The sequence below is a fragment of the Ahaetulla prasina genome, chromosome 14 (genome assembly GCF_028640845.1).
Source record: "Ahaetulla prasina isolate Xishuangbanna chromosome 14, ASM2864084v1, whole genome shotgun sequence".
In the NCBI taxonomy this organism is placed as follows: Eukaryota; Metazoa; Chordata; class Lepidosauria; order Squamata; family Colubridae; genus Ahaetulla; species Ahaetulla prasina.
Genome location: NC_080552.1, coordinates 19,857,426 through 19,872,374, shown reverse-complemented (window position 1 = coordinate 19,872,374; position 14,949 = coordinate 19,857,426). Strand labels below are relative to the sequence as shown.

At 46.6% G+C, this 14,949-nt stretch overlaps 1 protein-coding gene across 2 annotated transcripts; it reads left to right on the top strand.

The window, feature by feature from the left end:
• Positions 1-456: 456 nt before the first annotated feature.
• On the top strand, positions 457-13,619 carry ARPC1A (actin related protein 2/3 complex subunit 1A). 2 transcript variants are annotated; one of them, XM_058157441.1, is made up of 11 exons: positions 468-614; positions 1,346-1,442; positions 3,782-3,870; positions 5,759-5,863; positions 6,597-6,819; positions 7,653-7,760; positions 9,577-9,789; positions 10,655-10,730; positions 10,862-11,055; positions 11,564-11,654; positions 13,166-13,619. In XM_058157441.1, the coding sequence occupies exons 3-11, from the start codon at positions 3,807-3,809 to the stop codon at positions 13,202-13,204; spliced, it is 1,113 nt and encodes a 370-aa protein (XP_058013424.1). In that variant the 5' UTR covers positions 468-614; positions 1,346-1,442; positions 3,782-3,806; the 3' UTR covers positions 13,205-13,619. The 2 variants fall into 2 exon arrangements, with proteins under 2 accessions (XP_058013423.1, XP_058013424.1); XM_058157440.1 differs by lacking the exon at positions 1,346-1,442 and having other exon boundaries at positions 457-614.
• Positions 13,620-14,949: the final 1,330 nt, after the last annotated feature.

Genomic DNA, 14,949 nt, shown 5'->3' with positions numbered 1-14,949 from the left:
GACCTCCAAGGTCCCCCTCCAACTCTTGTTATCGTTAAATCTGCAGTGTGTGCAGCAAATGGCACGTCTCTTTCGCTGCACCCATGCGTTTATCTCCGTGGGGAGAAACAACCCAGCCCCTTCTGCAAATATTGCTCCCATGCCCGAGATTATTTCACAAAGACTTTTATCTCGCTTTTAATTTAATCTCGAGATTCGCTGCTCCGGTACTATTCCCACGCCCAGGTCGCCTTCTCACCCGCGCAGGCGCACTACATCACCCCGTCTTTGCCTTTTTTCCCCAACCTAACCTGTTTCCTCGCGCAAGCGCAGTCAGGGAGGAACCCTCCCTTCCGGAACGCAGCCCTCCCGAGCGCAGGCGCAAGAAGCGTCGCCCGCCCAGTATGGGGAGGAGGCGTGGCGGGAGAAGAGGTCAGAGGGCGAGAACTTCTGTCCCACTGCGCAGGCGCGCTATGGCACAGGGGGAGTTTGCGCAGGCGCAGTGGCTCTTGTCCCAGAGCCGGGCCCTGCTTGGCGACCGCGCCTTCTTGTCGTTGCCGTCGGTCGCTTCTCGAGGAGCGGAGCCGCGTTGACTGACCAGAGTCCGCGAGCCCCGCTTCCCTCAGGCCTGGGAGGTGAGTGAAGGCCGGGGAGGGACGCGACGGAGCCTTTGCGGGAGAAGGGGGGGGAGGGTCTTCCTTAACCGGGCGGGGGGAGGGGCGCGAACCCCTTTATGGAAAATAAATGTATGTCAAGCCCCCCTCAAAATGCTATAATTTCATGGATTGGGCCCAAAATGGTGTTCTCGGCTTTTAATAGTGAGGAGATGGGGAGCTACAGGCAGTCCTCGACTTACAACCGTTCGTTTAGTGACCGAAGTTAACAGCAGCACTGAAAAAAGGGACTCGGGACCATTCTTCACACTTAACGACCGTTTTTCACACTTACGGCAGCATCGCCCCCACGGTCACGTGATTTACACTCGGGCGCTTGACGGTTGACTCGTATTTACGACGGTCGCAGCGTTCCCTGATGATCCCCCTTTGGCGACCAACACCCGACGAGCCAAATCGACGGGGAAGCAGGATTTGCTTAACGACCCGCGTGACTCGTTTAAGGACCGCAGGGGTTCCCTCCACAAGGGATACGGCGAGAAAAGGCGTAACCTGGGGCAAAACTCGCTGAACAAATTCCTCACTGAACAACGGAAATTGTGGGGTCGTAAGTCGAGGACCACCTGCACGCATTCTCTTAAGTTCTCTAAAAGCGGAACCTTTTTTTAAAAAATCTGTGCAATAGTAAATAAACAGGGTTTCCTTTTTGGATCACGCGCTCTCCCCTTTTGATCCCCAATGCTGATTTTCAGATCCCAGAGAAATATTGAGGATGGACGTTTAAACTGATGGACGTGGAAACTGATCAAGGAAAGAAGCAACTTAGAACTAAGGAGAAATTTCCTGACAGTGAGAACAATTAATAAGTGGAACGACTTGCCTGCAGAAGTTGTGAATGCTCCAACACTGGAAGTTTTTAAGAAGAGATTGGATAACCATCTGACTGAGATGGTGTAGGGTTTCCTGCCTGGGCAGGGGGTTGGGCTAGAAGGCCTCCAAGGTCCCTTCCAACTCTGTTGTTGTTATTGTTATAACACAACACAACTGACTCACATTGGAAAAGCTCTAGCAATGTGATGTGTGTGTTGGTGTTGTATGATACTAATTGTGATCAGCCGCCTGGGAAAGCCAAGGGAAAAAATCATCAAAACTGTAAAAAAAGCAAAAGTTAGAATATTTCGGACACCTGGAAAAATACAACATCCTTCACTTTAATCCTCCAAGGAAAGATCGAAGGCAAAGGAGGTCCAGGCAGAAGAAGAACATCATGGCTTCCAAATCTAAGGGACAAAACTCAGCAGCACTTTTTCGTGCGGCTGTTGATAAAAAATAGGATGGCCAACATGATCGCTAACGTCCGATGATGGATATGGCACAAGTAGAGGAGCTGGAAGGGAGCTTGGAGGTCTTCTAGTCCAGCCCCCGGCTCAAGCAGGAGACCCTACATCATTCCAGATATATCATTTTATTATATATTCCTATATCATTTTTAAGGGACGCGGTGGCTCAGGGGCTAGGACATTGAGCTTCGAAAGGTCGGCAGCTCGGCGGTTCGAATCCCTGGTGCTGCCGTGTAACGGGATGAGCTCCCATTACTTCTCCCAGCTTCTGCAAACCTAGCAGTTTCGAAAGCACGTAAAAATGCAAGTAGAAAAATAGGGACCACCTTTGGTGGGAAGGTAACAGCGTTCCGTGCGCCTTTGGCATTGAGTCATGCCGGCCACATGACCACGGAGACGTCTTCGGACAGCGCTGGCTCTTCGGCTTTGAAACGGAGATGAGCACCGCCCCCTAGAGTCGGCAATGACTAGCACATATGTGCCAGGGGAATCTTTTCCTTTATATCATTTTTGGTCTCACCCACTTGACTAATCCAGGAAACAATAATCGTGATTCCCAGGATATTAATATACCATCCTTAAATTCTTAAGTCCTCAGAAATGAGGACGTGATAAGCTTCCTGGGAAAGCCAAGGAAAACCATCAAAACGTGAAAGTTAGAATATTTTGGACCTGTGATGCGACACCTGGAAAAATACAGCATCCTTCACTTTAATCCTCCAAGGAAAGATTGAAGGCAAAGGAGGTCCAGGCAGAAGAAGAACGTCATGGCTTCAAAATCTAAGGGACTGGTTTGCACAAAACTCAGCAGCACTGTTTCATGCGGCTGTTGATAAAAATAGGATGGCCAACGTCCGATGACAGATATGGCACAAGAAGAAGAAGACTTATTATTACTAATTGTAATGATAGGGTAGGAGAGGCATACAGCTGTCAAGGGAGGTCCCAGCCCACGGAAGCCGAATGTTGTAAATAAACCACCCTGCAATCCTGTTTACAAAAGGGCTCCGCCAGAAAAGGATGTCTTGCCTTTCTCCTATCTAGAACAGGGGTCTCCAGTCTTGGCAGCTTTGCTGGCTGTGGGATTCTGGGAGTTGAAGTCCACAAGTCTTAAAAGCTGCCAAGGTTGGAGACCCCTGATCTAGAAAATAGGCTACCAGAAATATTTGCTGCTTCCTTTCTATGATTGGCAATGATTGGCAGTCCCCATAGGTGGGGGAACTGGACTTCCGATTGGCTCTAGAATTGAATGGGGGGCTTCTGGTTAGGATCTTTGTGGCTCTTTGAGTGTTTAAGGTTGCCGACCCCTGATCTAGACAGATAGAAACACATCTCCTGTTTTGATCTGAGAGACTCGTAAGGCAATTGAAATGGAAATAAATGTAAAAATATGCATAGGCTGCTGAATAAAATCCATTTTCCAGTGTTCGGTAATCCTTTGAACCATAAACTAATCCAAAGGGCCTGGTCTGCACAGCTTCCTGTCTGGGGAAAAAGATAGGTTGGGTCAGTTTGGAGAGTCATTAGATGACTTACCTGTTTTATCGTTACGCTGCCCTGATTATGGGCTCATTCCAGCGTATGAGAGTCATTGATTTGATGTACATATATTAAGATGGTTCAGTTTGCTGACATTTCCAGCTGTATATCACCCCCATGGACTGCTTGGGGCTATGGCAGCCAGTTCTTTCTCTGCTTTTGTGATTGTGATCTTGGGAAGGCTCCTTTCTTTCTCAAACCAAATTTTAAACAAGCCTTGAATACATTTTATGGTGGCAACACCTCTCTCCATTACGTTTATGGTTTGATATGTAAACACCGTCTGATTGTTGGCTTATCTCTGTCCAGATCCTTTTAAGATCCTTCTGCCAGAATGTCCCTCCACCAGTTCTTACTTGAGCCAATCACCTGCCATGCCTGGAACCGAGATCGAACGCGTGAGTGTCACCATGATGGTTCTATAAACTATGATTTCAGTAAATATTTATTTGATACTCTGCTGAAAATCCAGAGCTGCTAGTAATTAAGGTTCTAGGGGTGGCAAACTCAAGGCCCGGGGGTTGGATGTGGCCCATGGGCCCATCCTGGAAATAGTGAAGGACCGGCTTGCAGTGCCTCTGCCAATAAAAACAAGGGCCTCTTGTGGGCCTCTTGTGGCTCAACAGGCTAATGCAGTCTGTTATTAACACAGCTGCCTGCAATTACAATTACTGCAGGTTCGAGTCCCACTAGGCCCAAGGTTGACTCAGCCTTCCATCCTTTATAAGGTAGGTAAAATGAGGACCCAGATTGTTGGGGGCAATAAGTTGACTTTGTATATAAATATACAAATAGGATGAAGACTATTGCTTGACATAGTGTAAGCCGCCCTGAGTCTTTGGAGAAGGGCGGGATATAAATTCAAATAAATAAAATAAATAATAAGAAGGGGGAAAGAGAGAGGAGGGAGGGAGAAAGAGAGAGGGGGGAGGGAGAAAGAGAGAGAGAAGGGGGAGGGAGAAAGAGAGAGGGAAGGGGAGAGGGAGAAAGAGAGAGAGAAGGGGGAGGGAGAAAGAGAGAGAGAAGGGGGAGGGAGAAAGAGAGGTTGGGAGAGGGAGAAAGAGAGAGAGAGGGAGGGAAGAAGGTTGACAGCCTTCCATCCTTTATAAGGTATAAATGAGGACCCAGATTGTTGGGGGCAATAAGTTGACTTTGTATATAAATATACAAATAGGATGAAGACTATTGCTTAACATAGTGTAAGCCGCCCTGAGTCTTCGGAGAAGGGCGGGATATAAATGCAAATAAAAAAAAAAATGAGGACCCAGATTGTTGGGGGCAATAAGTGGACTTTGTATATAATATACAAATGGATGAAGACTATTGCTTGACATAGTGTAAGCCGCCCTGAGTCTTCGGAGAAGGGCGGGATATAAATTCAAATTAAAAAAAACAAAAAACAACAACAAGAGCCTATTGACACGAGTGACATCAAGCTGGCCACACCCACCCTGGTCACGCCCACACCACCATGCCCATCCAGCCCCGAGGTCAAACACAACCCAGATGCGGCCCTCAATGAAATCGAGTTTGACACCCCTGTTCTAGGTAGAAGAGAATATTTGTGGAGGTGAATTGTGACGTCCTTGGTGCTGTGTGAGCTTGGGGGCTTTCTTGCAGGTGTTTCATTACCAAAGTAGGTAATGCCCAGCACTGATGACGTGACTTACCACAGTTTGGTAGTGAAATGATTGCAAAGAAGGCCACCAAGCTCACACAGCGCCAAGGACCCCACAACTGAGGTTCTGTTTAAGTTTTCTTGCGAGGGACAGTTTGCAAAATGTGTAGGACAGGAACAACAGAAGGCTGTTTTAACCTCGTCACACTCTGCTGTTTCTCTCTTGAAACACCTCACGTTCTTGGCTGCACGCTTCTGATGTAAAGACAGGTACGAAAAGTGTGCAAAAGGTGGAAACCTCCCCTTTCTATCTTTCATGGCTATAGATTTTTTACTGCTGAAGTTTATCCGTCAGGGTAAGCCAGTTTTTTCCCCCTCGTGGCAGTTCTTTTCACCAAGGCATCTTCTGTTGAATTGAACTTTAGCGTCAACTGCTGTTTAACATTCTTTGGCTTGTTACCATTGTGTTTTCTTTTCATTTTATATTCACTGCCATGTGCCTTATACACATTATTAGATTGAGTCTCTCGGTTTGGGAAAAATTACTTCTAAGAAAAGGATGAGATTCAGTGAAGAATGTTTTCTAAACCTCCCTCCCTCTCTCTTTCTCTTTTTCATTTTTTCTCTCTCTGTTTTTGTTAACGCAAATCCAATGGTTCTCTTGGCAGAGATTGCCATTAGCCCGAATAACCACGAAGTTCACATTTACAAGAAGAATGGGAACCAGTGGGTGAAAGCTCATGAACTGAAGGAACACAATGGACACATCACCGGTAAGAGCAGCATCAACTCAGGCAGCTTCTGTCTTGTAGAGAGAGAAAAATCCTACACAACCTGCAAAGTTCTGCAGAGACAACCCTCTGATTTCCTGTGAGAGTAAAATGCCTCTTTTAAGCATTTTTCCATTGGAAATTGTATCCATTGCTGGGGTGATATATATATCATCCGCATATGATTAATCCAACATTTATGGCCCATTTCATGAGAATCATTTGTCTTTTTCTTGAAAAGTTTGTTCTTCCGAATTCCTGGTTAAACCACTTTAGGGGTTAAAGAGGAGGTGTGTTATGCACGATTGTGTAAAACACATAGGACACCTGATGTAAGACAAATCTCAGAGGCTGAGAAAGAAAACGTGAAGACCAAGGAGAAGCAGATGGGCATCTCTGTTTCATCTGGGAAAAGAGATTGACAGAATGAATGAATTCTCTCATAAACGACAGCTTCAGTTCGTTTTGTTTTGAAGATCCTGCATTCCCTGTTTCCTTTTTCTTGGCATTCCACCCGATGGATGAAGCTCCATAGGCATCTTGTTTCCTTGGTTCTCTGTGGCATGCTGGCTGGGGGGGAATTCTGGGAGTTGAAGTCCATGCATCTGAAACTTGCCAAGATTGAGAAACCACAGCAATGATTTCAGAATGGTGGCCTTCGGAAGCTGAGCCGGTTGCCATGACGTTCCTCTCACGTTTGCCTTTGAAAACAGCCCTCAATTCTCTCAATTTACAGGCATCGACTGGGCCCCCAAGAGCGACCGCATTGTGACCTGCGGTGCTGACCGCAACGCTTACGTCTGGAGTCAGAAGGACGGCGTTTGGAAGCCGACTTTGGTCATCCTCCGGATCAACCGGGCAGCCACCTTTGTGAAATGGTCCCCTCTGGAGAACAAATTTGCGGTCGGAAGTGGTGCTCGGCTCATCTCCGTCTGCTACTTCGAATCTGAAAATGACTGGTGAGTGAGCGGGTTCCTCTCTTGCAACTGACAACCCTTGGCCCGATAACAAACTGGGAAATGGGGTTCCTGGCGGTGAATTCACTGCCGAGCAGTCGGCCTCTCGCTCTTCCTCCTCTTTTATGTGACTTGAAAGTAAATGGAACTCGTCCCGGAGTTCGTGGCTGCGTTCCCAGAAAGATTACCCAGCTCCGTCTGCTCCCAAAGTATCTTCATGATGGGCTAAAGAATGGAGCTAACGTTAAAATAGAAGGTTTCAAATGCTAAGCTAAGATTCCTTGGTTTTAAAACCAAGGAACCTTAGCTTAGCATTTGAAACCTTCAATTAACAAGTAACTATTGAAGTAGGGAGGCACAATGGCTTGGCAGTTAAAGAGGCTGAGCTTGTCAGCTGGAGAGCCCGGGTTTGAGACCCAGCGCCATGCAACGGGGCGAGCTCCCATCACTCACCTCAGCTCCTGCCCACTTAGCAGTTTGAAAGCATGAAAATGCGAGTAGATGAATAGGTACCACTTCTGTGGGAAGGTAGCAGTGTTCCATGCACTTTGGCGTATAGTCATGCTGGCCACATGGCCACAGAGGCATCTTTGGACAACGCTGGCTCCTTTGGCTAGGAAATGAAGATGACCACTGACCCCTAGAGTTGGACAAAACAGGGCAGGAGAAAACTTCACCTTTATGGACGTAGGAGCCGACCAGATTGGTGTCATGAGGTCAGCCAGTCAGTTGCAGTGTTTGGACCCATTTTGCGGCCAACAGGGATTTGAATGGCAATCTTTAGTGCACCGTAGCTTAAGGAGAGTGATGCGAGAGGTCCTTTTCCTGTTTCCTAGGTGGGTGAGCAAGCATATCAAGAAGCCCATTCGTTCCACTGTCCTTAGCCTCGATTGGCACCCGAATAACGTCTTGCTGGCAGCCGGATCCTGTGATTTTAAGTGCAGGTGAGAACGCTCATAGCTTTTATGAAACGGTATTCCAGTATTTGAGGGGCTGCCCCCCAAAGAAGAGGGAGTCAAGCTATTCTCCAAGCCCCTAAGGGTAGGACAAGAAGCAGTGGGTAGAAACTAATCAAAGACAGAAGCAACCTGGAATTAAGGGAGAAGCTTCATAACAGTAAGGACAAATTAACCAGCGGAACAGCTTGCCACCAGAAGTTGTCTGTGCTTCATCACTGGAGGTTTTTAAGAGGAGACTGGATAGCCATTTATCTGAAATTGTATAGAACAGTGATGGCTAACCTTTTTGTCGTTGCGTGCCGACAGTGTACCGAAGAGGTTGTGGAAAAAATGCTTTTAAAAGGCTCTGACGATCCCAGCTGAGCCGCGCGATCATCAGAGGCTTTTTTTTTTAACTTTTAAAAGCATTTTTTTCGGCCGAAGAAAAAATGCTTTTAAAAGTAAAAAAAAAAAAAACAACCCCTCTGATGATCGCGCAGCTCAGCTGGCATGGGAGGGGCAGAGATTTTTGCTACCGGTTCTCCGAACCACCTGCCGCCATCGCTTCCGGATCGGGAGATCCAGTCCGAAGCGGGAGCATTTCACCCCTGGTTGAGACGCAGAAATCTCGCTCAATTGAGGGTTTTGCTAACTGAGCAGCTGGAGCTCACAGTGGCATTTTCTTCTTACAAAATGGCTTTTCCGCCAGCGTTCCACCTAACGAGCAACGCAGCCTTGGCTTTTTCAAAAGGCTGCCTTTTCCCCATGGTTACCAGCAGGCACTGTTTTAATATTCCAAACGGATGACTTTAAAGCCATCCAACAATTCCTTTGAATTTGGAGATTCCAAGCGGAGAAAATGTCTGTGGCGGGTGGTTGGGGGTGGAGAGAGAAATATCCTTCAAATCTCACAAAAAGCGATTTCATTAAAGTGAAGGGCTTATTTTTCTATATTTGCAGTTCCCTGCTGTTTCCATCCAGATAGTAACAGCCTTTAAATAACGCATTGTTTTCCCATACCCTCACAGAATTGACTTCCTTGGTTTTCTCAAAATGGCTCTCTTTAAAATTTAGCCCAGTACCATCGTCCAGTCCTTTATTCCTATTTTATTTCAGATAGTTAGTTTTTTAAATTTTTGTGGGGTTTTTAAAAAACTTATTAATGTCTGCTTAACTGCTGTTTTAATACCGTATTTTTTGGAGTATAAGACGCACCCTTTTCCCCCAAAAAAGAGGGTGAAAATCTGGGTGCGTCTTATACTCCAAACGTAGCCCTGCCCAGCTTTTCAAACGGAGGTTTCAGAGGCTGAAAAAAGCATCAGAAACGGAGCTTCAGAAAAAAAGCCTCCAAACAGAGTTTCAGAGGCTTTTTTTCTGAAGCTGTTTCGGAGGCTGTCAGAGGCAGAAAAAGGAGTTTTTTTCTGAAACGGAGTTTCAGAAGTTTCAGAGGCAGCAAAAAAAAGCAAGGCACAGAGCTCACAACCAAGGAACCTGTTGCTAAAATTCACCTCTGGGAACAGCTGACTGGGGGTATTTCGGGAGGTGGATCTATCTGGCAGTCAGCTTTTTTCTTATTTTCCTCCCCAAAAACTAAGGTGCGTCTTATATTCCGAAAAATACGGTACTTAACATCAAAGTTTGCAACTCATCAAAGACTTTTACCAGATAGAATGGTGGCAAGAAAAGTCTTAAAATGGGACAGAGCTTACTTCACAACTGTCTTGCTTAGCAGCAGAAATGTTGGGCTCAATTGTGGTCGTAAGTCAAGGCAACTTATCTTTCTCTGTAACATTTCCCCTAACTTGAGTTTCGCCTCCCACAGGGTGTTTTCAGCCTACATTAAGGAAGTGGATGAAAAACCCGCCAGCACGCCTTGGGGCTCCAAAATGCCCTTTGGGCAGCTGATGGCGGAATTCGGAGGCACCGGCAGCGGCGGTTGGGTCCATAGTGTCAGTTTTTCTGCCAGCGGGAACCGTCTCGCCTGGGTCAGCCACGATAGCACCGTGTCCGTTGCAGACGCCTCGAAAAACATGATGTAAGTAGCTGCGACGGGTTGAGGGAATGTTTCTCTGAAGGCCATCCAGTGCGGGGGTCCAACTGTTTTGCCTGCCCATGGAGCGGGTCTCCCAGTGTTGTGGTCTGCCAGCAGCCTGGAGAGCTGGCAGCAGAATCGGACAGTGATGAGGCTGAGGAAGAGTGTGGGCCAGTCCTGGAGGCTGGGGAAGGCCCGCATGAGTGCTCTGCGTCAGAGATGGAGCCAGGACCATTGGGGAGTGATGTGCGGACTCCAGAGCCTCCAGAGGCTGACAGTAGTGAGGCAGAGGAACAGGAGGAGCCTGTTCCTAGTGCATGCATGAGAAGAGCTGCCAGAAGGCAAGAGCAGCTCAAGCAAAGAGGACGACTCGGGAGTAGGGCCAAGAAATGATTGGCCCCTCCTGTAAGGTCTAATACTATCTACTTGGGCCTGGGTCACAACAGCCAATTCTAAAGAAGTACATTTAGCCTCAGGCATCCAGCTTACACCGCAGACAATAGCAATCCTATTTAGGCTTATATATGGCCCCTGTAGTGCTTTACAGCACACTCTGGGTGATTTACAGTGTTAGGGTATCATCCCCAACAATCTCAGTCCTCATTTTACCAACCTCGGAAGCAGGGAAGGCTGAGTCTTACCTTGAACCTCGTCAGGATCGAACTCCAGGCTGTGGGCAGAGTTTGCCTACAATCCTGCCCTGGTGGCGCAGTGGCGCCACCAGGGCTCAGTAATTGAGATGTGGGGGTCTGCTGGTTTTGTACTTCGGAATTGCCTTAGTGGACAAGGTGATTGTTTTACACAGTGCAAACAATGGAAAAGGTTTTGGTGCGATGCTACGTTCTTAACCGCCTGCCTTGTGTTTTAGGCTCTCTCAACTGAAAACCGAGTTTCTCCCCTTGCTGAGCGTATCCTTCGTCTCGGAGAACAGCGTGGTGGCTGCTGTAAGTGCCTTTGCTTAGTGTGGGAAGCTCTTGAGAGCTGGGGAATTCTGGGAGTTGAAGTCCCCGCGGCTTCCAAGTGGTCAGGCTCGAGAAACGCCGATCCAAAGCACAAATGCGCTGTTTCCTTCCAGGGCCATGATTGCTGCCCGATGCTTTTCAACTGTGACGACCGCGGAGCCCTCAACTTTGTCTCGAAGCTTGACATTCCTAAGCAGAGCATTCAGCGCAACGTTTCGGCCATGGAGCGTTTCCGCAACATGGACAAAAGAGCCACCACGGAAGACCGCCACGCTACACTGGAGACGCTGCATCAGAACAGCATTACGTGAGTGACCGTAGGGTCGTTTTGCAGGTTGCACTTTAGTCTGGCAAGGGTCCTGTCTATAGCAGGGGTCTCCAACCTTGGCAACTTTTAAGACTTGTGGACTTCAACTCCCAGAATTCCTCAGCCAGTCTTAAAAGTTGCCAAGTTTGGAGACCTCTGATCTAGAAGTTCGATTGCTAGCTACTGAAATATTTTCCCATGAAAAACCTGAATTGGAATATGAAAGAATTGACCTGCATAGTTCCTCCTGAGAAGGCTTCATGTTCTCCCAAACTTTAGATTGCATCCTGCAACTTCTTCATATAATCATCAGGATCTGTTTACCTATTCATTCACCAATCTCTACACCTCCCATTTCCCCTCAGTGAACTGGGCGGTTTCCAAAACGCATAATAAAACAGTACCAAAACATTACTCAAAGCATATTTCAAAACAAAATTAAAACAGTTGTACAATTTCTTCTGAGCCTAATGCCGGTTCTATTCTCCTCCTCCTCCTCTGCTTGCAGTCAAGTGTCTATTTATGAAGTGGACAAGCAAGATTGTCGCAAGTTTTGCACCACTGGTATTGACGGAGCAATGACCATCTGGGACTTCAAGGTACGTTTGACCTCCCAGATTATCCTTGATGGATTATGCCAGACAACCCTCTGGTTGACGTAACATTTGCCAGCTCCTCTGTTAATTGTGTAGGAGAAGGAGAGGGTGGAGTCAAGAGAGGAATCAGCCTAGAATCTGTACGCTCCCACAAAGGAGCTAAATCCAGTCCCTCTTGAACTCTGTTTACTTAGCTCCAATTCAATGCTGACCGTTAGTTGACTCGACTCTTGTGTATAAGAGCAACCAGGATGATTAGGGGGCAGGAGGCTAAAACATACGATGAACGGTTGCAGGAACTGGGCCTGGCTAGTCTAGTGAAGAGAAGGACCAGGGGAGATAGGATAGCAGTCGTCCAAAATTTGAGGGGCTGTCACAGAGAGGAGGGGGGTGTTCAAGCTATTTTCCAAAGACACCCGAAGGCCAGACAAGGAATAATGGATGGAAACTGAACAAGGAGAGATTCAACCTGGAAATAAGGAGAAATTTTCTGCCAGTGAGAACAATCAATCAATAGACAGAAATTGCCTTCGGAAGTTGTGGGAGCTTCATCACTGGAAGCTTTCAAGAAGAGACTGGACTGCCATCTGTCGGAAATGGTCTAGGGTCTCCTGTTTGGGGAGGGGGTTGGACTAGGTGACCTACAAGGTCCCTTCCAACTCTGTTAATCTGTTATTTGTATAAGTCATCTTAACTGAAACTTAACATCTAAGATCTTATTCTTCGTGCCAGGCAGTAAATAGCGTTAGGAACCTGAGCATATTCTTCTTAAAACTTAAAACAGAGACATTATTCTGTTGTTCAAGGTATTATTTTGTTAGCTGCTCCGGCTACTGATCAACTTGGGGTCTTGGGATAGAACAGAAGGAGCTCTAGAAATGGGATTATTTTACAAAGGAAGCTGAGCTTCGGTGTTCAAGTTTTTTGCAGGTAGTCCTCCATTTATGACCAATTGCTTACCGACCGTTCAAAGTTATGATGCACCCACCACCCCAGGATTACTTACGGCTTAAGATTTGAAGTTCTGATAGCTGTAGGATAGATATACAAAAATGATCCCCATGTCAGTTAATCCTTAGTTGGGTAACCTTTAGCATGAATGACGGCCTTACAACGTCTTCCCATGGAGTGAACCAAGTCTTTGAGTTCTGCAGCTGTTATAATGTGAAACCAAGATTGAAGGATGGGTTCTATTAACTGGGTTTTATTGCTGGGTCGCTTCTGACTAAACAAGTTTCTTTCATCGGAAAATCCATAGATTTTCAATTCGGTGAAGGTCTGGGCTATTCTCAGGCCATTCCAGCAGTGGAATAGGATTATCTTGAAACTCCAAAAAAATAAATAAATAGTGGTGTTATTAGCCATCAAACCTCAAAGATACACTTTTCCCAAAAGGTTTCCACAATTTTGGCCACTACTGTAGATTTCCGTACAGCTGTGGTTGGTTTCGGTTGCCATGGTGAATAACCTGCTTCCTTATTTCTTCCCCCCCCCTCCTCTCTATCCTCATCTAGACATTGGAGTCCTCCATCCAGGGTCTACGGATAATGTAGAACAGATTCTTTGTTCTCTAGCAAGGCAGCCAGCTCTGACACCTGCACAGACTTGAAAAGACAGGGTGAAGATGGATCACTTTCTTTTTTTTAAAAAAAAAAAGCACTGAAAAAAACAACTTGGTGAAATATTTCCCCACCCCCCCCATTTCCCCATTCCTCCCTCTCTCCCTCCCCTTTGGTGATATATATATTGATCTGCCAATCAGCTGTGATTGTGGTATATATTTGGGTTTGTGGGTTCATTGTTGTTGTTGTTTTTATTGTCCTTGGTTGGTTTTCATTCCCTTTTTTTCTTCACCAAAGCTGCTCCTTAAAATAGTTTATTGTGAGGAAGTATGAAACACTAACTTAAAAGGGGGAGTTCTACATTCAGCTTGTCTGCTAGAAAATTAAAATTAAAATAAAATAAAAAGGCATTTACGTCTCGGTTATTTTGGGCGTGTCAGGTGGGGGAATTCACTGGAGAAAACAATTACATTTGGAAGGTAAAGGTAAAAGTTCCCCTCGCACGTATGTGCTAGTCGTTCTGGACTCTAGGGGGCAGTGCTCATCTCCGTTTCAAAGCCGAAGAGCCAGCGTTGTCCGAAGACGTCTCCGTGGTCATGTGGCCATGACTCAACGCCAAAGACGCACAGAACACTGTTCCCTTCCCACCAAAGGTGGTCCCTATTTTTCTACTTGCATTTTTTTACGTGCTTTCGAACTGCTAGGTTGGCAGAAGCTGGGATGAGCAACGGGAGCTCACCCCGTTATGTGGCACTAGGGATTCGAACCGCTGAACTGCCGGCCTTTCAACTGACAAACTCAGCATCTCAGCCACTGAGCCACCACGTCCTTTTTAAAAATAGAAAAGGAAAAGGAAACCAGGCCATTGAAAGAACACGGCGGCTGGACACCATCAAAGCTGACCCCAGCCACAGCATAGAAAAACTCAAAAGAAGTACAGCTGGTCCTCGCCTCATACGACCACAATTGAGCCCCAACGTTTCTGTCGTTAAGTGAGACAGTTGTTGAGTGAGCCTTGCCCCATTGGATGACCTTGTCAAGCAAATCACTGCAAATTGCGACGTTAGTAACCCGGTTGTTAAATGAATCTGGCTTTCTCATGGACTTGGCTTGTCAGAAGGTCGTAAAAGAGGATCACGTGACCCCTGGGGACATTGCAACGGTCGTAAGTATGAACCGGTTGCCAAGCAGGCTGACTTTTGATCTCATGACCACACAGGGAGGCTACAACGGCCATCAAGTGTGAAAAGTCACATTCTTCAGCGCCGTTTTAAATTTGAACGGTCGCGAAATGGAACAGTTGTAAATTGAGGACTACCTGTGTAAGGCAAGATGGGAAGAGACCTGGCCCGTAGAATGCCCAAGAGTCAGACACAACTTGATGGATAACATCAGCACCGTCAGCCCAGAGAGCGAATCCTGCTTTTTAACCATCAGACAAAAACCCAGATAATAATAATATTTTCGACTCCCGTCATCTGCATTTGTGCTTCTATTTTTTTCATTTGTTCCTGAAAAGGAATCGGGATCGAGGAGTTCTTTTCTGTTGTTCTGATGAAAAACACACACGTGTGCGCACGCAGACACATTCACAAACGCACACTCCAACCTTGGCAACTTTTAAGACTTGCGGACTTCAACTCCCAGCTTTGCTGGCTGAGGAACTCTGGGAGTTGAAGTCCACAAGGTTGCCAAGGTTGGAGACCCCTGCTCCTCTAGAGTATCACTTGGGGATT

Bases quoted from the DNA above. Each gene is read 5' to 3' on its own strand.
- ARPC1A (XM_058157440.1), top strand. From the start codon at position 3,807: ATGTCCCTCCACCAGTTCTTACTTGAGCCAATCACCTGCCATGCCTGG. The intron at 3,871-5,758 runs GTGAGTGTCACC...TTCTCTTGGCAG, and splicing joins CTGGAACCGAGATCGAACGC to AGATTGCCATTAGCCCGAAT. The intron at 11,655-13,165 runs GTACGTTTGACC...ATCCTCATCTAG, and splicing joins TGACCATCTGGGACTTCAAG to ACATTGGAGTCCTCCATCCA.